The following is a 23,308-nucleotide window of genomic DNA, read 5'->3' as shown; positions in this document are numbered from 1 at the left end:
TGCAGCCAAAAGTGTATTAATTGAAAGGGGATCGAGAATTTCGATTCGAGACGAATTTGAAGAGGTTGTCGATCTTATTAGTGCAACAATGGAGGATTGAACAAAAAGAGTATTAGCTACTGTTATTCGAACCTGTGCAAGGTGTATTATCCGGGAGTAAGGAAATCTCGATTCTGCACAATTCGTCTTTTGAATATTGACTACTTAGGAGTTTTTAAGTTTTCGTTTTTTTCGAAAACATCCCAGGTCAAAAGAAATGCCTTTTAATCAATTAATCAATTAATAATAATTGTAGTTGATTATACATATTCATAAATTCCGCGCATGTAATAGCAAAAGAGGAAATACTGAAATTCTTCTCGACTTAAATGTATTCTATAGATTTTCGAATGAAACGTAACGAATTGAGAATGACAAGCTTCCTTTAATTATAGGTTATTTTCGGTTTATATTCAGAGAGCATACGAAAATAGAAACCCATAAACAAACGCATTGACACCCCATTGTTTTTAGTTTTAATTCTGTAGACGTTACTTATAGAGAAAGTTATTATACTTGAAATAGGGATTAGTGTTAGATGCCGTATTATTGAAATTGGAATAAAACTTTAAAAAAAGTTTAAAAACATGGAGTTCAAAGAAAATATCTCGGGAGACTTTCCTCCCTTAGTGTTTTGGTTCTATCGCAAGTATTAAGTCGAGAGACAAGAAAGTTGCACGAAAGAATACATTGATTCGAATTCTGGGATGTCAGAGTAGAAATGCATGTTTGTTGTGACTTTGGAACTATGAGATTTCATTTGTGCATAATTCACTTGCTTGCGAGTTTTTATTCAAAAGATTGACGCTATCTCTATCTCTCTCTAGGTCCTTGCATTTATAGGTTTTTTTTACAGCTTTTCCCTTTTCAATCTATTTCACTAGTTTTCAATCGAGATTGCACAGACCATGATTGAGAAAAGTGTTGGGTTCTTTGCGAGGAATGATGTCCATAGGAAAGACTAGAAGAAGAGCTGGGATGTGCCGTACACAGCAGAAAGATCTATGCTCTTTCCGTTGAATACAAGGCAATTTCGGTATTGGTATTGGTAGTGTAGTGCAAGACGTTGCGGAGGAAAACAGTAGATAACAGTGGATAAATAGATAACACTGCTTAAATTCCGGTTGATGTTTTGAGCTAGGCAACATGTAGGAGATTGCCGACAGATTTACAAGAAGAACCAGACTAATTCGTCACTGGAATACTGACCTGTTTAGGTGACTGTTAGTCATTTTTAGTATCATTTTCATAAACTACTTCAAACCGTCATTTGGCTTCATGGATGAATGAAACGCCGAAATCCTCATTAGCAGTGTCTCCGTTGAAGAAGACAGTATTATAGCATTATCAAATTGCTGTATACCTCCTCGGTTACTGTGAGACTCACGAAATGGCACACCCGAAATGAATTGACTGTTATGTTATGCCATTTGTTGTTGTATTTAGGCTTAACGGATGATTTGTTTGAAACATGCGGTTTGAATCAAGAGAAAAACCGAGTTGGACTCCTTTTCACAGCGTTTGTTCTGCATTTCGCTGAAGCGTTGTTGTATGGCGAGAGTCCCAGTGGGGTACTAAATGTGAGATTGTGGCAGCCTCTTTGCATCTTTTGAAGATGTTACGAGGAACACATGGGAACGACTTGGGTAACTTTATAAATAGCAGCCATCATGTGCAAACTGCAGCACCTGATCCTTATGCAAACGCCATCATCCTCGTTGGGGTTTGTGTTGGGTTATGCAGACACTTAAGGGTAGTTTATATGCGGTGTATATATTAATACTGTTGAAGAATCATCTATAAAAAATTATTGGAAGGATTATTATGTTCCTTTGAATGTTGTTACGACCCCACTGCTGCAATTGCAAAAGACTCCTAAACTTTGCTCACAATATTAGCACCTAGTTTACACTTTTCTAAAGCTCTCAGTCAATCGTATTTATTGCGGATTGACAAAAAAGGAGCATGATTGACTTTGCTTTGCATTATATTGAATAAGTAACCATAAGGGATGAAGTGTCTGGCGTTAATCAATTCGCTTAGGATGCGCCTGCACATTCACTTCAATTCAGAATCGTTTGAGGCTTACGAACGTGAAACTAGCCTACACGGTGACCTGCGAGGTCAGTCGACGATTAAATCAGTATTTTATCCTCCCAGACAAGTTTGAAACCAATTTGTTGGTCCTGAACGGATGAAAGGTTTGGTTGGCACTAGTACAGATTCGAACCTCCGATCGATCGTGTAGGAAGCGGAACCTCTAACCGCTACACTACACCCGCCTTCTTACAATATGAGTGCATTAATATAAATGTGATTGCATAAATAAATAAACTGCACAAATATTCGACCTCCTGTCGTGCAGGCACAGCGGGACTTCTTACTGACTGCGCTACATCCACACCACGCGACAATAAACTCACGGAAACTTCGCAATTTTCCAGAAATGTCCTGGAAGTTTGTCAACCAATAAGCTCCTTCTATCTTTTTGATGTCATTCAATCTCGTTCCAGTCACTTACGCATTTTTAGGCACTAATGCCTAAAGAGAGTTGGTACATGGTTTTTTCTATTCGCTAGCATCTACCAGATGTTCTCCATGGAGGCACACAGGTACACTCAAACGCCGAGAGCGATATGTGGGAATTTTAATTATTACTACTTAGTTTTAAGGATTTGGATTTCTATGTTCTCCCAGACGGGTTTTCCAAGTTCTTTTTCGGAGAACTTGGAAGCTCATGCGAAATTGAGTTCAAAAATTGAGCAACAGGAATACCGTCCATGCTACCTAATAAAAGAAGATAGGTTATTCTTGGCGCACATTTTAGAGGTTTGCGCCAGTTGGCGCTATCTTGGGCCGTTTTTACGCAATTAGGAAGAGTGGACGGAATCACCCCTCGTAGTCTCATCCCGTATACGAATACAAATCCACACCAGATTGGGTGATGCCTTTAAATCTTTCACATAAGAGTTCTGATTGACCATCTAGATAGGAATGCTCTAGGTGCCATAACGCATTAACGCACAAATAACTCAGCAAAGGGAAGCGTCGCTATGAAATACCTTCAACAAACAATTTTTGTTTTATTTTTTTCTCTTGCCTCCTCCGAAAATGTCCAACAAGGAATAAGTCGTAGATTTTTTGACAGTCGTTGGACGTACCAGAGTGTAATTTTGGAATGTGCAGTTGTAGGAAAGCTAGACATAATAGTGAATCAGTATTTCAATACATCAGGAATAGATTTTAAGCTTTCAAGAACCCATCATCTCAACGGGGAAAAATTTCTCGACATGTCTTTGAGACATGACGGAACGATATTTCAAATTCTTCTCGTGGCCTTGACGAAAGAAGAAAGTAATTGAAGCGAATCACATGCCACGAAGCAGTGTTATTATAGTATGTATAGACGACAATAGACAGTCAAAAAATTTATGTCCTCTTGAAAAATATGTTGATTCCATGTGAAAGACATTAGACATTAGACAGACACCAAGACGACCGAAGTAGCTCAGGATAAAAACACTGACTTGATCGTCGGATGGCCTCCTCAAGTCATTGTATAGGCACGCGTTCCAAAAACGTTCAACGATCACGATTTGCAGCAAACAGGTTGGCGCATAACAAGTGGATTGCTGCGTAAGTGACTTTATCGTTTATTTTAATGAGTTCCTTCTGCCTCATATTTGATGTGTGCATCTTAAACATAGTCTCTGGGATGACTGACAGCTTTTGCACAGATGGTTGTTCTTTTTCCGAATGTGTTCAGCATGTATGCTTCACATGATGAAACCATCAATGTTCGCCAGTAGCACTTCGGTAAAGGAGGTGAATGGTCTTACCGCCATTGCTGTGTGCCCTCAGAAGTGTGTTTTAGGTTTGGGAGAAGACTTGAGCGTAAACACTCAATAGGACAGAGGTCATTAGTCGACACCTATGACGTATGCAATACTTTTTCGAAGCATCGCAAAACTTAGTGAAGATGCGTGCTCTTCTTTGACTTCATTTACGATGTCAGTTTCCAAAGACCAAGTGAGAATTTCGGACCTCGAAAATGGAGCTCTGGACATCCGTATCTGGGAATTGTGGCCAATGCTTTGTTTTGAGTTGCTCCCGCAACGGCACAGACCTTTTCTGTCATCGTCGCCACCGAATAGAATAGCGCCCGAGACGTGCTTCGGTAAATCTCCCTTCTGACTTATTCTCCTCTGTTTACTAGTTATACGACTAAAGTTTGTTGTAACGAAATCCTTCCGTAACCTCTGAAACATTTTTCGGGCGCTCGCCAAATTCCTCGACTAAGAGCCTCGCTATTTCTGCGAGGAAGGGATTGTAGGCCTCCCACTATGTGAACCGCTGAGTGACCAATTCCTCAATGCTTTTTCTTCAACGTTATATGCAGCGATTACGACAGTCCATTAGTCTTATAAATCTAGACATCATCTTAACCGCTCTATATGATCTTTCGGGGCCATTGTGCCGGACGTCATCAGAATCAGAGAACGCACGACATCACGTCAAGCAACAAGAGATTCCTTTTTCAACTCATAACCAACAATTTATCGAGGAGTGAGGCTTTTTGTTGTTGAAAGGAATAAGAGTACAAATCTGAATTTTTTCCCTTTTTGCGGTGAAACGCGATTCCGAATTGATGCCAAACGATATCACCAACAATTATTCACCTTGTATTGGTTAAATGGGAACTATGGTTGAGTTAATCCCAGCGCTTTCAGACTCTGGTCAATCAACATACAATGTATAGGTGGAATTGTGTTGGTCTAAAAATTGAAAAAAAAATTATTGTATAGATGTTGCCTCTAATGGTCTTTTATTGTGTGAATAAGCTTCGTCTATTGTCATGGATGAACTTACTGCCATTAGCTCTGGTTTTCTTCCAAGAAAGCATAGGTTTTCAATTATCTGCCGACATACAAACCGTCAAGGCTTCCGCGTATTGGATATGAGAACTAATTCGTCAAAGATGACATACAAGGCATTTAAATAAGGAATGCGCTTAAAGTTAGCGCTTCTTGGGTCCGGGGAGTAGCTTGCAATTATCTCAGTGAAAAGGAAAACACCTGTGACTCTAGAAATCAGAAGCAGTAGAAGTACTTGAGGAATCACTTTATCAAATGCTGCAACTCTTGACAACATAAAATTGACGAAGCAAAACTGTTTGGAGTAGGTTATTGATGAAATTACTTCACCGGGCAATTTGTTGTGCTTTAGATCGAAGTTCTAAGATCCATCTAAGATTTTAAGATCCACAAGATCCATTTTTCGAGACCTTTAACACTTGAAAACTAAAGTACCGTTTATTACAAGAGAACAGTAAAAATGCTTGAACTCTGCCATCGACCCCGCCATTCAGATACCGTCTTCCCAAGAAGCGAATATATAGCCAAGAATGGAAAGTCAATATTACGAAGACACTGCAGAAGATCAGAAATGTAGTGAAAACAGTTCTCCTCTTTGGATGATAGTCTATAGTATAGGGGTGTACGGAGTTCGTTGGTCGATCGCTTGATTGGTTTCTACTTCGGATTCAAGTCGATTTGACGTTTAGTTCTGTTGTGTTATTTTGGAAGAATGGTAGTATCTGCATCGAGCTTAAGCAGCCGCTACCACTTCTATTAGCTTTTCAAGATATTTTGGAGCACATGTATAAGCGTAGCTTACCTAGTAGAACCTGAACTGCACGGATCTCATTTGCCAAAACGAACACAGGACACAAAGGATTGATTAGTCGGGAAAAGTTTGCACTAATTTTCAATGAAGTACAGGAAGGACACAAGGCCGCCAATGTTGCGTTGAAAAAGTTCGAGAAGGAGCTTAAGGAGTACGACAAAGACATTAAGATGCATCAAGACAAGGTGGATGCGACGAATAAGAAGATTGTCAAACTGGTATGTGTATTCTTGCGGCATGCAACGATTTGGGGAGACTGAGAAATCCATTTTAGAAGTCGCAGCAATCGTCAATGGAAGCGGACATCCAGAAATTCAAAGAGGACGCAGTTGCTTACAAAAAATTGGTAAGTGGCTGGTCGTTATTTTACAATACTTTATGGGAACATCTGACATACAACATTTCACTTTTATTATTTTCAATTGTTTTCGTCTGAGTCTCCTATGTTTAAGGATTTTTTTTTAAGGCGCACCAAAAAATCAAGGCTCATCCGTGGATAAACGACGACAAGTCTCATTTCGGCAGAAAAAACACGGAGTATGATTTTTCAGGGTATGTGTGTAGTTCCATTTTTGTTATAATTCCTGAGAGTGGATGCTAGTTCATATGTACAAGGAGAAGTCAATTTTTGCATTTTCGTATAATGTTAAATACCGCGATTCGCTCCGACTGACTAGAGGGAATAAAATTCTGGTACATGCCAGGTGTTTATTGTCAGTTCTAAATGACTTCGAAGAGGTTTTTTTAAGCTGAATGGCAGTGGAGCTACACTCTGGATAAAACAACGACCTTTCCATTGGTTTTCCTTTAATCAAACATTTATAGTGAGGACATTTGCTCAGAGACAGCTATATTCATGGTGATAGAAAAGTTTGCTCATGTTCATCAGCGACAATTTTGTTGCATGCCGATTCTTCATGAAAATCAAAATCGTTCGTAAATAGCTTCAAAAGCGTTTGTCATGAATGTAAAATAAAGATGAAAGAAAAGTTGGACATTACTGGAAAGTGATAAAGCGAGTGAAATGTACGCGAGCGCTCAGATTCGTTTCTTAAAAGCATCACCCCACGAATCTAAGGTGGTACGGATTTCAAGTGGAGTATTCTTATAGGGGATAGTAGACTATGGAGAGGGGAGTGATTCCGTTCGTTTCTTCCTGATTTCCGTCCGGAAGATGCGGCGCGTGCACAAGGTTGGCGCGCTCCAATCGAACTCGTTGCGGAAAATAGCGCGCCGGATTCCTCGAAGCCGCATCGTCCGGACCGTTTTTCACTTGAATTAGGAAGAAATGGACGGAATCACCCCCCCTCCTCATAATCTACGATCCCGTATACGAATACTCCACCTGAAATCCATACCACCTCAGATTCGTGGGGTGATGCCTTTAAGATTATCCTTCCAGCGGGATTTTCTCTTTGAATGAAGGATACGTCGAATACAGCAAAAACTTGCTGTATTCAAAAAAAAAAAAAAAAACTTCAAAAAACGAGAGCGAATGGTTCGAATGTCTCACTCGGATCGGAAGAATCATTCGAGATATGGCGCGAGTTCCAGCGTTATCGACAGACATTCGCCCTTGCGGTTTGAAAGCTTGAAAGTATCTATCTGTCCAAGTTAGCAAGAATAGACTCCGGAAGAATACGATTCTGTGTAAATGGCTGGAACAGTATTCGTTGGTCTGGAATTGAACTCGTACACTCAATGCATTCATCTAATATGTTTTCATGCGTACATTTCAAAAAGGAACAGGGTTCAGTTTATAAGATTTTTATCCGAATTTTTTATAGTCCAGTTGAAGGAAAAAGAATGACTAATAAGTAATTCTGCATCAGATTACCGTGTAGACATCTAGCTTGAACTTTTGACTTGTTTTGTTATGCTTGTTGTATGAAAAGACGAAGATGGGGTTGAAGTAATGTTGTGGTGTTGTGCTTCCGAGCACAATACAATAACGTTAAATTGACCCTCAAATGAGAAGTTTGATGTTTTTTGGAATTGAGGAGTATGTGCTGTTGCCTCTCCGATTGCGAGAAGTCGTCTTTGAATAATTTCAAAACTGTTATTTTTATATTATTGCATGATCAAGTATCGTTCAAGTGCATTAATTTCGGAAATTGCAGGTGAATTGTTTGCTCCATTCCGGCGCACAGTATTTCGTTTCAAAAGTTTCGTATTTGGTATAATTGACACGTATTTCGTATTTGATTCACATCAGTCATCCCATGATATTCGTAATCTCTGAATTAGGTTGTGCGCCGTTCTTGTACGGTCGATATAGCAATCTAAAAAGCTAAATTTTCCGAGTAACAAAAACGTATAAATGTTATAGATTCAGTTCTTGTGGTGAGGTTGTTCTTAGTCTCGAAACTTTCAGGGAAAGAATTTTACCATTTAATTACATGGAATAATCCAATTATTGTTAATTCAAAATTTAATTAAATCCAAACCCTGTTCCTTTTTGAAATGTACGCATGAAAACATATTAGATGAATGCACTGAGTGTAGGAGTTCAATTCTAGACCAACGAATACGGTTCCAGCCATTTACACAGAATCGTTTCTTTCGGAGTCTATTCTTGCTAACTTGGACAGATAGATACTTTCAAGTTTATCGTCCCATTGTCCCTTACATAGTGTGCAGGTCCTGCATAGGCTAAGTTCCAACGAATCGCATTAGCCGAGCTTTTTAAACTCGTCTAGATAATCTGATATTATTGATTCGTGTTTCGTATTTGATTCATATCAATCACCCTACGCACATACGTGCATAAGGTGTAACACAGCAAGGTTTTTTTTAGTATCCATGGTAAAATTTGCTTTAACAGATAACAATGAGGATGAGAGGACTGCCTATTTTGTTTTCTTCGTTCTATCGTTTACCTAGAGCACGTTTTACCTGATTATTTAGACGACGTTTTTACAGGGCGGATGTAGCGCAATCGGTAGGAGGTAGGAGGTTCCGCTGTGACCGGGCGACCGATCAGTAGATTGGAACGGCCGAGGTCCTACCCAAGCTTTGATTCCCTCAATGGTCGATAAATAGGTACCAGACTTGTTGGCAAGGATAAAAAACACTGACTTGATGCATCAGCAAACCCCCTCAAGGCATTGTATTGGCTAAACAAGAGTTCGTGAACCACAAACGTCTCTGAATTGGAAGAAACGCGTTGGCGCATCCCATACGGATTGATTAACACGGGGCACATCCCTTATATTCCTAAGGCATCAGTATCTGAAGTATCTATTTGTATCTTATTCCGAATGAATAAGTCTGCGTTGTGACTGCATTTGATAGTAAGAAGCAACATCACTCCAACTATGGTTCTGATAGGGGAAACCAGTGTAAAAGATACTGATTTACTTCTATTGGTGAAATAATGCTAACCGCACAGTTTCTAGTTTCGCTTGGCTACGATTCCGTGCCCCGTTGGTCAGAGCTTCTTTCACTGCATTCTCTCTTTTCTTTTTTCATGTCCATTATTTTGTTAATGTGTGCTCTAGTAAGCTAGTTCATGGAAATGATTTGTTAAAAATTGTAACGAGGAATCCCAACCAAGAAATGAGACAATTCCGAGGTATAATGGAGTTATGTTACAAATTTGGATTACCCTTAATTTTTTTTTCGCAAAATTTCCCTTCTTCAAATTCTGGTCGACTTGTAACAGCATACGAGAACTACAACCTCTTCGATTTAAAAAAAGAAACAAATGTAGTATTCTCTGGTGTGAAATTTTTAGTTTGTTATGGCTGATGATGAGATTCTTGTTTAACCACATTCCTGCTATAGATACGTTCTCTTATAGGTATACTCAAGAAAAAGCAAGCAAAGAAATCGCGGATATGAAAGCAAGAAAGAGCGAACTTGGTAGAAACCTGAATACAAGAGCGATGAGCGTCCTTTCACAAGTTGAGGAGCAGGTAAGTTGTAGCGGACTGATCTTTTATTTCTGCTGCTTTTTTTTGATATAAGTTGACATTTGCGCAGGTTATGGGATTGCAACAGAAGAAAAACCAAATTGCTTTGGACAAAAAGAAACTGCTGGACACTATTGCCATGCTTGATGAGAAGAAAACAAGAGAGATTCACAAAGCTTATGAACAAGTGAACAAGGTTAGAAACAAATGTTCCCGACTTATGCAATTTCGACTTTTGATGAGAGTTTTCCCAGGATTTCGGGAACATCTTCTCAACTCTGCTGCCAGGTGCATCGGCGAAAGTTGAGCCTCCGCCTGGTAAAACGGTAGAGCAGGGACTTGAAGTAAAAGTGGCGTTTAACGGGAAATGGAAAGATTCTCTGCAAGAGTTGTCTGGAGGTAAGTGTTAACACACACTTTCACTCATTTTTTCACAGTATGATACTATTAGAAGAAAACTGTTTGAAATATGTAGAAATGGTTTTAAGGTGGTACTCGTTTAGTTAGTACTCTATGCCGAGAAGACGAAATTTTTTAAATCTCTTTTTCTGCAGTATTTTTCTTTTTCATCCGTATTTCCGTTCCTTGATATCAACATTTTATAGGACAACGGTCTCTTGTTGCTTTGTCGCTCGTGCTTGCTATGCTAAAGTTCCGTCCTGCCCCTATTTACATTCTGGATGAAGTCGATGCTGCCTTGGATTTGTCGCATACCCAGAATATTGGGCATATGATTAAGAAGTTTTTCACCACCAGTCAGGTAAAACAGTCCTAATATATAGAGCTATAATCAATTGCTGTTTTTCCACTTTTTAAGCCTAAGTCACTCATTTTAACAGTTTTCAATCAGTGGTGTTTTCCAGTTTATTATCGTGTCACTCAAAGAAGGTATGTTCAATCATGCAAATGTACTCTATCGTACCAAGTTTTGCGATGGGACCTCTCAAGTGACACGTACAACGAACAAGTCATCGTGAAGAGTTGGAATTCCATTCCAGAATTACTGTTGGCTAATATTTTTGAGTATAAGGATGTGTGTTAAGATGTTTGATGCTTCGTGAATGGGTTTCTTGCTTGAGTTGTAATTAAGGTTGTAAGTATCTCTAACCCTGTTCATTTAATGCCAATGATCTCTCCTTCCTTAACGTCAGTTGCGTGTAAAATTCATTCTTCTTGATTTCTTAAAATTGTTCCTTTATATGGGTGGCGTATCTTAAAGGGTCTCATGATGATGAGTAATTTCTCCGCAGTAGGTTAATTTCGGAATAAATGTTAGAAAGTGAAGTAGAATTTGTATGCAGTTGAAGCAGTTGAAAAGATGCACTTTACTTCGAATAGCATAAATGAAGTTGTAAAATGCTGAACGGAAGAAATGTGAAAAAAGAAGTAATTTTAAGGTGCTTGGTCAGAATTCACATTCAACAGCACGAACGCTAGTGTTCTACCAACATTTTTGGTGGGTTTAGTGAAATCCTCCTCAACACAATCAGTGATACATAATACACAAAAATTTTATCCTAAATAAATATATGTTGCGAGTTGTTTTTGGAATTTTATCAAATTCTCACCGATGGTCATTCTGAAAATTTCTTGCTAGCGAGGTTTCGATTTGCTACTCATTTTCGGAAGGAGCCAGTCTTATTTACATTTTGGTTTGAATCTGCTGTAATTAAAAAAAAAAAAAGGTTTGCAAACTGACCATCAGTGAGAATTTGATAAAATTGATAATCATTCATTCACTCTTCCGATTATTTCAACAAAATCTTTCAATAATATGTAGTTATGGAAGATGAGAACGTTCTTGAATTTAAACTTCTCCGATTCGGATCATTCAAACCACAGATTTGGAGACTGAAGGTTTTAATTGTGAATCAGTTTTGTAGTCTATGTTTTTTCTTTCGGCAGCGATGGTTTGGTTAAGCTTTATTAGTGGGCTGGCCGTGTTTATCAAATGCTTAATGAACAGAGGACTTGGATACAGTTATAGTTATTGTTTGTTCTGGAACGTTTTGTGTAATTATCAGTCAGCTTGGAAACCGGATTTTGAATAGGTTGGTTTTTCGTATTGTTGCCAGTTCGTTCTATAATGAATTTTTTCAAGTGAATGAAAATCATGAGCATTTACTGCTGCTTATTAGAAATTAACTAATTACTGCTCAGCTTGAAGATAAACAGTTATTTGACGTGAAGCAGCTATTTCAGAAAACAACCAAAATATCGACCCTTAAGCGTAATTATGCAATATAACAACATCCGCCTTGATGTTGCCAAATTGACGGCGCCTGACGCTCGAAAATTCGATTGGGAAGGTCGTCCGCACTTTATTCCGAGGACGTCCAATGAACTTGTACTTCTGTCTGTTCCTATCGGTTAGTATGCACTGAAAATTTTTTAGTGGAGATAAGCAAATTTATTTCTTCTCGACAAGTTCGATTTACAAAAATTTTTCTAGAAATTTCTCACATCGTAACATTGAGGAACTAGCAAAGCGTTCAGAAATGCTAACAAATGACTTAGAGGAATGCAAAAGTGACTAACTTCCTTTTTTATCGGGACAATTGCTTGAAATATGGAAAATCAAAAAGAGTTATGGAACAAGCAGGCATATGTAGGTATGAGTAACTGTTTCTTCGTTTTGGGCTGAATTCAAATCTGCGTAAATTTGCCTTCTAAATACTTCGGTTTAAATATCTTCTAATATGTGTATTTGTTTACATGTCCATTATTTGTATGAAATAAATTTATTAGAAATGTTTTGGGTGGAATCAAGTTCTATTAATCGTGTTTACCTTCTTCTTAAAAGAAATGTAAGTTCTTTTTAGTGTTTTCCATAGAACATCGTAGAGTTTCAAATACCAGTGCTCTGCTTTCGCCTTTAGAAAATGTATGAAGTTTCAGGAATGAGAGTCTGCAGGCATCCTTTAAAAGTGTTCATCGTAAATGAGTTTTCGTGCCCGCGTGGCCTAATGGATAAGGCGTCTGACTTCTAATCAGAAGATTGTCGGTTCGACCCCGGCCGTGGGCTCACGTTTTGAAATACGTGAGAAAGGTGTTGAAGAAACAAACATATACGTTGGGTTAGGTTTCATTGCAAGGTTTTCTCCGGTTACGTGTGGAACGCCGTTCCGCTCTGTTAAGCGATAAATGTGTGGTCATCCTCCGATTATACGCTTTTCTTGAATTTATGGTCTATTTCGGTTTTTTAAAAGTTTAACTAGACTCGTAATTCATAGAATGATTCTCAAACTTTTTAAACCTTCCAGGAAAATAGCTTTTTTCTGGTCGTGAAAACGGATACAGAAGTCCCAAAAAACTTGAATAAAATCATCCATTTTCTAACGACTAAGAAAATTCAGCATCGGAAAATCTCATGCTGTGTCCCGATTAGTTCCAGAAAGCCTTACACAAATGATGATCATGCAAATTCCTCAAGATATAAATTTGATTTTTCGAACACCCATGCAGGAAGTGTGATCGATCCAAGACGCCATCATTATCTATTGCCCTTGATTTCTTATATTCTACCTTATTCTTATATTCTATTTCTTATATTGCAGTATCTTAGTTAAAATGATCACTTATGAAGGTTTTATTTTCCTTCCTGCGGTTACCACCAAAAGGAAAAGGGAAACTACTTTTCCTAGCGGCTTGCAAAGAAGTGGCGATAGGTACAGATCTCATTAGCAATTTTGAATACATAACATGGATTGCTGAAAAACTGATGAGGTTTCAAATTTTTATAGAAATAAAAAATCATTCTTTAAGAGTCGCAGTTAGATTTTTTAGTGTTAATGGAATTTTCGTGCGATGCTGTGGAAAAAATTAAAAAAACCTTTTCTAAAATTTTTGGTCATGTCGGAATGTTTCATGAGTTTTAGATTACCCTGCTCAAAAATAAAGCCAGTGTCGAAATTCTTGTACACAACAAAAAGGATTTGTAAACGTGCTTTTCCTGGGGAACCTTCAAGAGCACCTTCGAAAACAGGTGACACTACAAAAAAAAAACAAAACAAAACAAAAGAAGACCACAATTTTCCCCTCATATTAGAACCAATCTCTTATCTTCTACACGCCAACTGATAACCCAAAAAATAAAGTTGAAAATAGCAGGGAAATTTTTTGTTAGTCTTGTGGCCAGAACTCAGATATGTTACGGAATAAGCATGGTCGAAGATGATTCGGTCACGTCAGAAAAAAATGAGGACACGTGTATCGACTTAGTGCCACGCGGGTAACCTTATACTTGGGTAATTAAACTTTACTATTAAAATAATAAATCAAAATCAAAATAAAGATACAATGAGGTTGTGAGCAATCTACTCCTTTTATGCTGCTGAGGAAGCAGCAGACCACTCAATGCAAGAGATGTAAACATGATAAGCGAAATGTTACAGCTCCTGCGTGTGATCTGCCAATAGATACCGTTTTCTTAAGCTATAAGCTGGGATGCTTTAAATTTCCTCGAAAGGTAAGTCGACAAGCAACTATCTGAAACTATTAGAATCTTATCTCTATAAGACTTATGGAAATATTCCTGTGAATGTCAAATCTTCCCAGCAGAAAAGTATCCATGAATTACGTCATCTCAAGTTGAAACCCTCAACGGGACTCCGCGATCATACCGTGATTGTTTGTTATACAAAAAGATGAGTGTATCACTTGTCATTTTTTGTGTGTGAGCTTAATTTACAACTTCACTGACTTTACAAATAATTCTTAGTCTGAGTCTACAAATTATAATACATAGTAAGCGTTGACTAGTCGATTCATTTCACAGTTTTGTGCTAAAAGACTTTAGTATACAGGCCAAATGTAAGCCGTGAAACTGTCAATCTGGAAATAAGTCAAAATCTTCAACGAAGAGTTCGGGAATACGTGAATCGCCGTTGGTCTTCCTCTGCTTCTCTTTCCTACCATTTCTGAATACGATATTCACCTAAACGAAACAAATTCGAAGAGTTTTCTCGAACTGAGATCTGAGAAGGAAGGAGAAATTCAGTGACTTCGTTTTGTCTTCGTTTGCATCCTGTATTGTTAATTATTGTTGAAACCTAGACCGTATTCTATTCTAGATGAATGCATAGTTGCAATGACAGGTTGACTGTAAAAGTAAGGTGACGTTTTTACTCTCTGACGATATACAATGTTGAAATATTCATTATAAATATGTATATGCACATTAATAATAATCATACAAATGTTCAAAACACAACAACTCAAACTCGGACAATGAAAAGACATTATGGCAGATGTAATAAATTGATAAGTATCACCTAATAAAACATTGAAATGACGAATGAAGAAAAATCAGGAAAGCTCCATAACCTTCTAGACTGAACTGGCGCGTATCTACTTCATTTCACTACAGCCCCTTGTCATGATTTATGGACATTTCGAACAATAAAACTGCGAACTACGCGAATAATTGAGTGTCGCTGAACAGGCGAGAACCCTGTGTGCTCACTGCCATAATTTAGTGCCCGTATCACAAGTGTTTCGGTGTTTCAATTTGAGGATCACATCTATCTCTTTTTTCTTGGCTGCTATTGAGGAGATGTCCGAGGTCGAGCAACTTGTAGGAATAGTCGAGGACCACTCGCTTTTACAAATGTCACAGCGGACAGCTGAAACGTGGATTTAAACTTTGAAGAGAATCCTTCCGGTCACTTCTTAAGATTTTGTTCGCTTTCTCTACACTACCGTATGAAATTCGATATTTATCCTAACACTTACTCGTCGAAAATGAAGGGAACGTCTTCACAAACCTGATCAGTTACTGGCAGCGCGTTCACAGCAAGTATTCGATCACCGACTTTAAGCTTCTCCGCAGCAACGGAGCCCGGTTGCAAGGAGGTGACCAAAATACCACGTGATCGCTTTCCTATTCCCATTCCTAGCTGTTGGTCAGGGATCTGAAACGGAACGAGTCATGAAGGGAAGGAAAACGAATTCAAGAGAACTGCTTTACCTATCACAAAAAAAGCAAAATAATATCCCTTCCCAGTGAAATTAGCAGTGTACGAGATGTATGACAAAAAAATTGAGTGACGTTGATAAATCATTTTAGGATGCGCAAACGTGGTTCGACTCCAATTCGTAATCGTTTCTGGACTATGAACTTTTCTTATATGATAGGTTTCAGGTGCCGGCTTAAGCATTAAGTCAGAGTTCTCATTCTTTTAGGTAAGCACTTAAGGCCGGCACCAATTTATTTACTCACGAATGATGAGAGGTTTGGTTGGTTTTGGACTGGTTCGCATCGTTGACCATGCAGACGTAGCGGTGATCTCTCATCATTGCGCTATCGCCGCATTTACCAGTAAAAAATGTAGTTAGCATCCTTATTTAGAATATGGGTAACATCTCTGGATTTAAATGTAAGCGATACAATGGCTTTATCGTATACGTACCCACATAAATTTTGCTCCCATATAATCAACTTCTAAAAGTGGAATCGCTTTGCAAGTTTTAGTATCTGTTAATGCCTGCTATTATGGACACTAATCTTTTGGAAGGTTCGACTTTCAATGAACCTCGCCAAAGTTGAATGTAGTTTCGAGTTTGATAAGCTACACACGAGGTTGTTAAATAAATTTATTGGCTAACGTTTCGGCTATATCGCCTTCTTAAGCTGATAAACTCCACGCCTACTTTTCAAAGTTTAATTGTTCATTGAATCGCTCTTTTCAGGCTCTGAAAAAGGCGCATTGCCGAAACGTTAGCCAATAAATTTATTTAACAACCTCGTGTACAGCTTATCAAACTCGATACTACTAATCTTTTATACTAAGGCTACTCGCATACGGAATCGTAAGGTTTGAGTAAGGCAAGTAGATCCTTTATTGGATCAAATAATAAAAAATAGTGGCAGAACTCAGCAAAAAGTCAGCAAAAAGAAAGACGAAGGGAATGAAAAGAATAGGGAAGGTGGTGAACAGATGGCTGCAAAGCATACAATAAAACGGAGGCTCAAAAAATGTGTAGTAAATATCCTGAGTAGCTGATTGTTTTTTTCTGCGAGGTAGGAAGAGAAGTTCTCAGTGAATTCCAATAACCAGGCCAAAAATGTGCTAAACCATGAGCGAAAATTAAACGATGCAGACGAAATGAAAGAAAAAACGTATATCTCTCTTAGTCCATGTTAGTTATGGCTGGCCATAACTAACAACTAGTACAAAGAGTTATTTTATTTTTACTACTTACTTTATTTTTTAAATTTTTTTTTGTATGTGATAGGTCATGTACAATCTCGCCCTATTCATATCGGCGGAATTCCCTAACTGTTCATTGTTCTGACACACGCACAAAAAAAAGCCCATAAGACTGATTGGATTGTGCTGTTTACCAGAGAATAAGACGAAAACATCTCTAATCGGATTAAAAATGTGCGAAATGAGCTCAAAGTATTTCGGTTCATTCAATTACAAGTATATTGTTTATGATTATTGATTTACTTGCAAATTTATAGAAAAAAACGTTCACAAAAAGAAAGACGTAATTAGACTTCAGGAAAAACTTCATTTTTTTAAATTAATTGGTAAGATTATGTTATTATTTTGATGGGTCAACATTGTTAATTAATACGAATAGGGTTTTTGATATTTACGAATAGGAAGAGCGTCTTCTATGGCACATTTGTCACTTTCAAATTTTCTGGCAAAACACTCCGTTTTTTTCGCAGAATTTTGGTTGAACTCCGTTGACAACCTCGATTTTTCGCTTTCAATTCAGGAATCGTTATTACTCTGGAATGATAAATCTTAACAAAAATCTCAATATTAGTCTTAATAATAAAGATATTCTGAATCTCTCTTCACGAATTTACAACGCATGATTTTTTTAAAACGAAATTTGATGTGAGAGGTCAGCAGTCAGCGTGAGGTCAGCGTTCGCCGAAGTTTGCGAAAATTCAGCACCGTCGTGCATGTGAGGCGTTGAGTGGCAGCGCATCATTACCCGTACTAGTAATGACTGCAACAAATATTAAGCGATAACACACACTAACTAGGCGTATTTTGGGGAATGAAATTCGCCTAATTCCGTGTGTGTTATCGCTTAATATTTGTTAGAGAATTTCAAAAAAAAAATACGCTGACAATTTTGTGAGAAAATATTTGAATTCAAATGTCCCTTCTCCTTTTATCTTCGAATTCCCGAAGGCAGATGATTTAAATCCCACGTTTTGCTTGCGCTGTTGTCTTGGAACTGTACACAATACAGGATTGAGTTTAATTCGGGGAATTTTCTGTTGAAAACGTATCCTTGATCGTGAAAATTGTGTACAAGTAGGGAACAGGAACGGTTAGTGATCGATTCTAACGTGGGAGACATGCTGTTAATCTGTGATACTAGTTGAACTTAAGGGAAATTACTTTTAAATCAGTCACACTTTTCAGCAGAAAACATGACAATCTACTATATTTTAAGCGTTGCTTCTGCCAATTTGTAAAGGGCCGTACCTTTTTCAACTCCAGTAACAACGTATCGCTTCCCTCTTCTTTCAAATCGTGCAACAATTCCATTCCTTGTGGATTCCGCTCCTCTTCCTGTATGCTACGCTAAAATGCGAAAATGTTTTTAATTCAGTGCAACAGAAATCATTCTCAAAGCAATTCCAAGCAAGTCGAACCTGGTCAGCACCGCTGCTTGGCTCTTCGGTGACCGGCGACAAGTGAACGTCCGCTTCAGCAGGTACAGCTTCTCCTTCTGGAGAAGTATGGGTGATGATTGGTCGAAGCGGAGGCGCTGGTGACGGCACTTCCTTTCGTTCTGATGTGGCTGATGCTGGCGTCGACGTTGCGGCTGATGTTCGCGACTCGTCGGCCTAGATAAGGGGGTTAGTTTTGAGGTCTAAGCGAGGCCTAGTTCGCTTGGAAAGCTCTCAACATGGGGCACTTGTGGATTTCTTACCCTTGGAGTGGTTTGTGACCGTGCTAGTGCCGCCTCCGCTGCTGCATGAACTCGATTCGCCGTCTCAGTAATCTTCCACCGTCCAACCTTAATCAGAGATGATTATATAAATTAATCATACGTGGGCCAGCAGCTAAACTCTAGTCATGTTCACTATTAGGCTTAAGATTAATGGCCACTGGTGGCCCACAAAAGAGCGGAAAACCAAAAAAAAACTACTTCTGCAACGATTTTTCTTTTTTAAGCCGCTAGTCAACGTTTTGGTTGGTTTACAATGTAGAAATCATCATGTCTTTTAGCAGGCAAAATTCAGCAAGTAGTCGCCGTCATTTTTTTTACGTGACTTAGATGCTAGTAGGTGAATAAAATCCAGGAAAGGACAACAAATTTCTTTCATCTAGAAAAATGCAATGGATTTTTTGTTTGTAACTCATCACTAAAAGTGCAAATCACCGAAGCTGCTGCGCTGCCCGATTGGATAAAAAACGAAGAGCCCGTATTTGATGAAGCAGAGAAAAAACACCAGCACCAGCACGTTGGACAGAATAGTGCTGATATAGACCGTTTGGCTATTGGGATGATTTTCAAAGAATCTTTACGCGGGTTTTAGAGGAAGATTGGTAATGATGAAGTTTCTGAAAGTCAAAATTCTACCATTCCCCCCCCCCCTTTCCCTCTCCCCAAATCCCATGAAATGTTGATGAAATACGATTAAGAAAGGAGTTAAGAAACCTTGAGGCAAACTCGTCCAACGCATGTCTTCAGCATTGCCGCCACATCTTCTTGCATCGAATTCGCAACGTCTTGTCCGTTGACAGCAAGAATCTGCAACGCGAACGCAGTTTTGTGACAAACTGCGGTGTTTTCTGAGGTGGATCGCCACCATTTTTACCTGATCACCCGTCATTAATCGATTGTCCGCTTCAGCTGCACCACCTTTCACCACTTCACTCACGTAAACGCCGGGCTCGTTTTTACGTCCTACTGGAATAAATAATATTGTAGACATTATGAGGACTAAGCATCGGTACTGTAGATATAATACCGTAACTCAACAGATAGTGTGGGAATTCCCTTCTTTACACTTTATGGTTACTTTATTCCTTTTCTACAGTCAGGGTTATAGCATGCAACCAACGTCAACAAATAAATTGTCGCCTACTATTTTTGAGCCCTGCTCTTGTTGTTACCGAAAGAATTTTTGAATGATGACGAACGACTTGGAAAAGAAAAACTACGTCGTACTACTTGAAATCCTAAACTTGTTTTTCCTCGAAAAAATGTGATGAGACTACCATTCAGAATCGAATAGCTTGCTTATTTTGTCGTATTATTTGCATTTGCTTAAATGATGAGAGTTCATTCGATCTGGATCGTTAAACCTTTCCAGGAACATCAGATAATCTTTTATTCTCTTGTACAATATCCTATCAAATGTACATGACAATCTATTCAGGAAATTTGTCTTTCAGCTGAGATGGAAAAATAGCTCCACAATATTAAAGGACTAGCTAAAAGAATGAATATGTGCAGAAGTATGACTGAAATTCGACCGAACCCTATCAAAGTGAACACGCGCAAAAATCAAACCTTTCATCCATTCAAAAATAAGCGCCATCGAACGAATACTAAAGTAGGTTGTGAATGGCTGAGCATATTTCTTGTTGAAGTAGATTTAGTCAAAACGTTTGAACAAAAGTGTAAATTAAAGAAGATTTCGTGGACATTCTGCATCGGTTCCATTTTTAACCTAACTGTTTCAGAGTTTCGCATAAAATTACCGATGGTAGAAGCACTGGCATCACTTCACGTATAATTTACACTATTAAGAAAACTTCTGAGAACTACTGCATTTATTAAGAAATCCCTTTAGCGGTTTTAACCGTAAGCTCGAGGAAGAAATGCACTAAATAAGTGAATAAATATCCAGAAAATGAAAACAACTCTCTTGTCAATAAAAATTTTGCAATAATTTTTTTGTCTCGATTTCATATTGAGATATATTCCCATGGTATATTCCTACACATTTTCAGTCATCTCATATTTCATCTTAGTTCGCTTCTAAACTACATAATAAGGATGTGAAATCAGAACATTTCACCCAAAATCCTAATAAAAGAAGAGACCCCTCTTTACGCACCGAAGAAAAAAAACCTACCAATGCTCAAGCCGAGACCTCTCCCTGGTTTCTTGACCAGTTCCACTTCAAACATGTTATAGATCTGAGTGGGATCCAATAGGCTCAGTTGTAGATTCACATCCCGGTAGATCAACAGGCGGACCTTAAAAAATTGGGTTTTCCACGTAATTTGCAGAGAAATCTGAAAAATTCGCCATGGTATCGTATTTCATTACCTTGGGTGGTGTTCGTCGAAGGGCGGAAATTGCTTGGTCATGCGTGACCCCTCGTAATGAAACGTTGTTCACCTGAATTTCAAGGAATACGACAGTATTTTCGAGAAACATAAGTCTGCGGAAATAATTAGTTTCGATTGGAGTAATTATTCGATTAATTAATTAATTGACGGAGAAGTGCGGCCCGTTAATGGGCAGTGACTTAGGGCGAGTTGTCAAATAGCATAGGGTAAAATGTCAATTTTCCCTAACATTTGCAAATTGAATGAAAGTGATTTGGTAATAAATATTTTCCTTAAACGCAAACCATTGACTCCTCCGGTAAAACTAACAAAATTTAGTTACCTTTCCTTTCCAACAAAAAACCCCTGACATTCGCATAGAAAATTCAAAGAACGTATTTGTAGATTTGGATCTCGTAAATTCGTGGAGAGTAGGGTGGTGATTCGCCTTAACTTCGAACTTTGCGCAACATCGGTCTCCAAACCCTCATTCTTCTTTACGGTTAGTCACACAGTGCTCGTGACTCTGGATATTAAGAGGACCACTCGAAGAATAGTTTTTTTTTTCACTGGAACCTCCTATTTCCGCTGAAACAACGTCATTGTCTCCACGCGCGGAAACAGCAACAAATGTGACGTCACAACATCTTTTTTCCACCAATTATAATGTTAAAATATGAATTTGAGAGGACACGGAAGGTTTGGTGATTTTCGTCGCTGAAAATTAATAAGGTTTATCCGAGATATGTAAAACAGCTTCATAATTTCCTAGGTTCTGTTCCAAAGATTGCTTATTGGCAAAATTTGCCCTTACAGCGATATTTTGTACGTTAAAATCCAAACCGTCTTCTAATTGCAACTTTGATTTCAAAAACAACTACTGTTCTATGAGTGACTAAAATTTGAAAGGAAGGAAAGAAAAATAAAGAGAATGTTATCTTGTATTAAGAAATAAATTATAGGATTAATGAGATGAAAAATTCAACATTTTTAAAATATTCACTGTCTTTATATTAAATCTCTGCAAATTATTAAAAATCTTGAAGGAAGATGACTGAAGAGAAAGGTATTATAAGACAGTTGAATGATTTTATCAACACGAAGGACGAAAATTCGTAAATTCTCGAATGCAAAATAGTGGACAGAGAATTAATTAAATGGCAAATTCATTTCTGAGAAAAAAATGTATGTGTATCCCTAATCAGTTTAGGAATCAAACGTGCACACATTTTCTCTATGCTTTCTTTTTGAATCTCGTCTGAGAAATCAATCAATAATGACAAAAACGCACAATTAGAGCCACAGAAATAAGTGATTCTTGAAGGTGGTCGGGATGAAACATCTACAAAAATCATCGGAACTCACCTCCAACACTTGATCACCAGGCTTCAGTCGTCCGTCGTGTGCAGCGGCACCATCTGGATAGACCTCGTGTATGACCACCGTGCCCAGTACCGTATCCGAGCCACCAACAATCGATAGTCCTAACCCTTTGCCATCCTTAAACGACTAGCTTACTTATTTATTCGTATTTTTTTCTACTACCTGGTGAATGGGTACAATTGTAACTTGCCTTGTCGATCTCGATCAAAGTCTCTCGTCCTGTTTCTATCGCAGCCGTCCTTTCCACGCTGAAGCTTTTTTTCCGAGAATCTAGAAAAATGTAGACATAGAATTGCTCCTTTTCCGGCATGTTTTTTTTTTCTGTGAAGTCTACGAGTGCACATGAAGTGCTGCATATGAAATTAGCACGTTTGGCTGTTAGTAAAAATAAGAAGCTGGGATGAAATGAGTATTATGAGCTCGAAGTGCAGAACAGAGTGCTAACGAAGTACGAATTGGATATTAAGGATTGAATGCAGCGACGACTTCAGCAACAAGCTTCATTACGCTGATGACAGCGGCGCTAGAGATTGTGCACAGCATGGGTGATGTTTTTCCAGAATTCTATTCCGCATAGAAACAGAATGATTGATTCAATGACAGAAAAGGAATATGAGAACTCAACATCTACTTGAGGGAAAAACAAGTAAAGAACCTTATGGGAAAACTTGCACTGTTTCTTTTCCAGAAAAATACATCTTGTAGGTCATTCCGTAGTTTGTCTTTTATTTGTTTGCTTTCTTCGACAAAAAAAAACGATGCGGTGGAAGAAATAAACTCGAAAAACGGTTCAGTCAATGTTTAATATTGCGACTTAGATATTGAGCAAATTTCCACATTCTCAACGATTTTTCCGTATTTATCCGGTCGAACACCTATTTTGGCGTTGACACAGCGGGAAACCACATTATATTTCGACCAAATTCGCTTTTTTCGTCGAATTGTGGAGCACTGTGGCTGAATGCAACCGATGAAAAAACAGCAGTCGGAACGGTGGCGGCTCTATTCGTCTTCCCCTAT

At 38.3% G+C, this 23,308-nt stretch overlaps 2 protein-coding genes across 5 annotated transcripts in view; one reads left to right on the top strand and one right to left on the bottom strand.

Annotated features, from left to right (window-relative positions):
• The window catches only part of RB195_017684 (uncharacterized protein), a gene marked incomplete at both ends in the record, with an annotated part of 36,973 nt that extends 24,851 nt beyond the window's left edge, over window positions 1-12,122 (top strand). Inside the window, 11 exons of one of the 2 annotated variants that reach the window (XM_064184784.1) lie at window positions 5,820-5,942; window positions 5,999-6,070; window positions 6,191-6,276; window positions 9,527-9,641; window positions 9,709-9,834; window positions 9,893-10,037; window positions 10,244-10,398; window positions 10,502-10,526; window positions 11,605-11,689; window positions 11,841-12,007; window positions 12,091-12,122. In XM_064184784.1, coding sequence (XP_064040664.1) covers window positions 5,820-5,942; window positions 5,999-6,070; window positions 6,191-6,276; window positions 9,527-9,641; window positions 9,709-9,834; window positions 9,893-10,037; window positions 10,244-10,398; window positions 10,502-10,526; window positions 11,605-11,689; window positions 11,841-12,007; window positions 12,091-12,122 — 1,131 coding nt within the window. Of the gene's footprint in view, window positions 1-5,819; window positions 5,943-5,998; window positions 6,071-6,190; window positions 6,277-9,526; window positions 9,642-9,708; window positions 9,835-9,892; window positions 10,038-10,243; window positions 10,399-10,501; window positions 10,616-11,604; window positions 11,690-11,840; window positions 12,008-12,090 lie in introns of those variants that run through there. The other variant, XM_064184783.1, reaches the window with a different exon arrangement.
• Window positions 12,123-15,181: 3,059 nt separating this feature from the next.
• Window positions 15,182-23,308, bottom strand: part of RB195_017683 (uncharacterized protein) — a gene marked incomplete at both ends in the record, with an annotated part of 127,759 nt that continues 119,632 nt past the window's right edge. For all 3 annotated transcript variants that reach the window (XM_064184781.1, XM_064184782.1, XM_064184780.1), the window contains 11 exons: window positions 15,182-15,262; window positions 15,404-15,550; window positions 18,098-18,196; window positions 18,268-18,462; window positions 18,549-18,635; window positions 19,281-19,373; window positions 19,441-19,532; window positions 20,707-20,830; window positions 20,904-20,975; window positions 22,271-22,405; window positions 22,479-22,558. In XM_064184781.1, coding sequence (XP_064040661.1) covers window positions 15,182-15,262; window positions 15,404-15,550; window positions 18,098-18,196; window positions 18,268-18,462; window positions 18,549-18,635; window positions 19,281-19,373; window positions 19,441-19,532; window positions 20,707-20,830; window positions 20,904-20,975; window positions 22,271-22,405; window positions 22,479-22,558 — 1,205 coding nt within the window. The remainder of the gene's footprint in view (window positions 15,263-15,403; window positions 15,551-18,097; window positions 18,197-18,267; window positions 18,463-18,548; window positions 18,636-19,280; window positions 19,374-19,440; window positions 19,533-20,706; window positions 20,831-20,903; window positions 20,976-22,270; window positions 22,406-22,478; window positions 22,559-23,308) is intronic.

The sequence above is a fragment of the Necator americanus genome, chromosome II (assembly GCF_031761385.1).
Source record: "Necator americanus strain Aroian chromosome II, whole genome shotgun sequence".
In the NCBI taxonomy this organism is placed as follows: Eukaryota; Metazoa; Nematoda; class Chromadorea; order Rhabditida; family Ancylostomatidae; genus Necator; species Necator americanus.
This window is presented reverse-complemented; position numbering and strand designations above follow the sequence as displayed.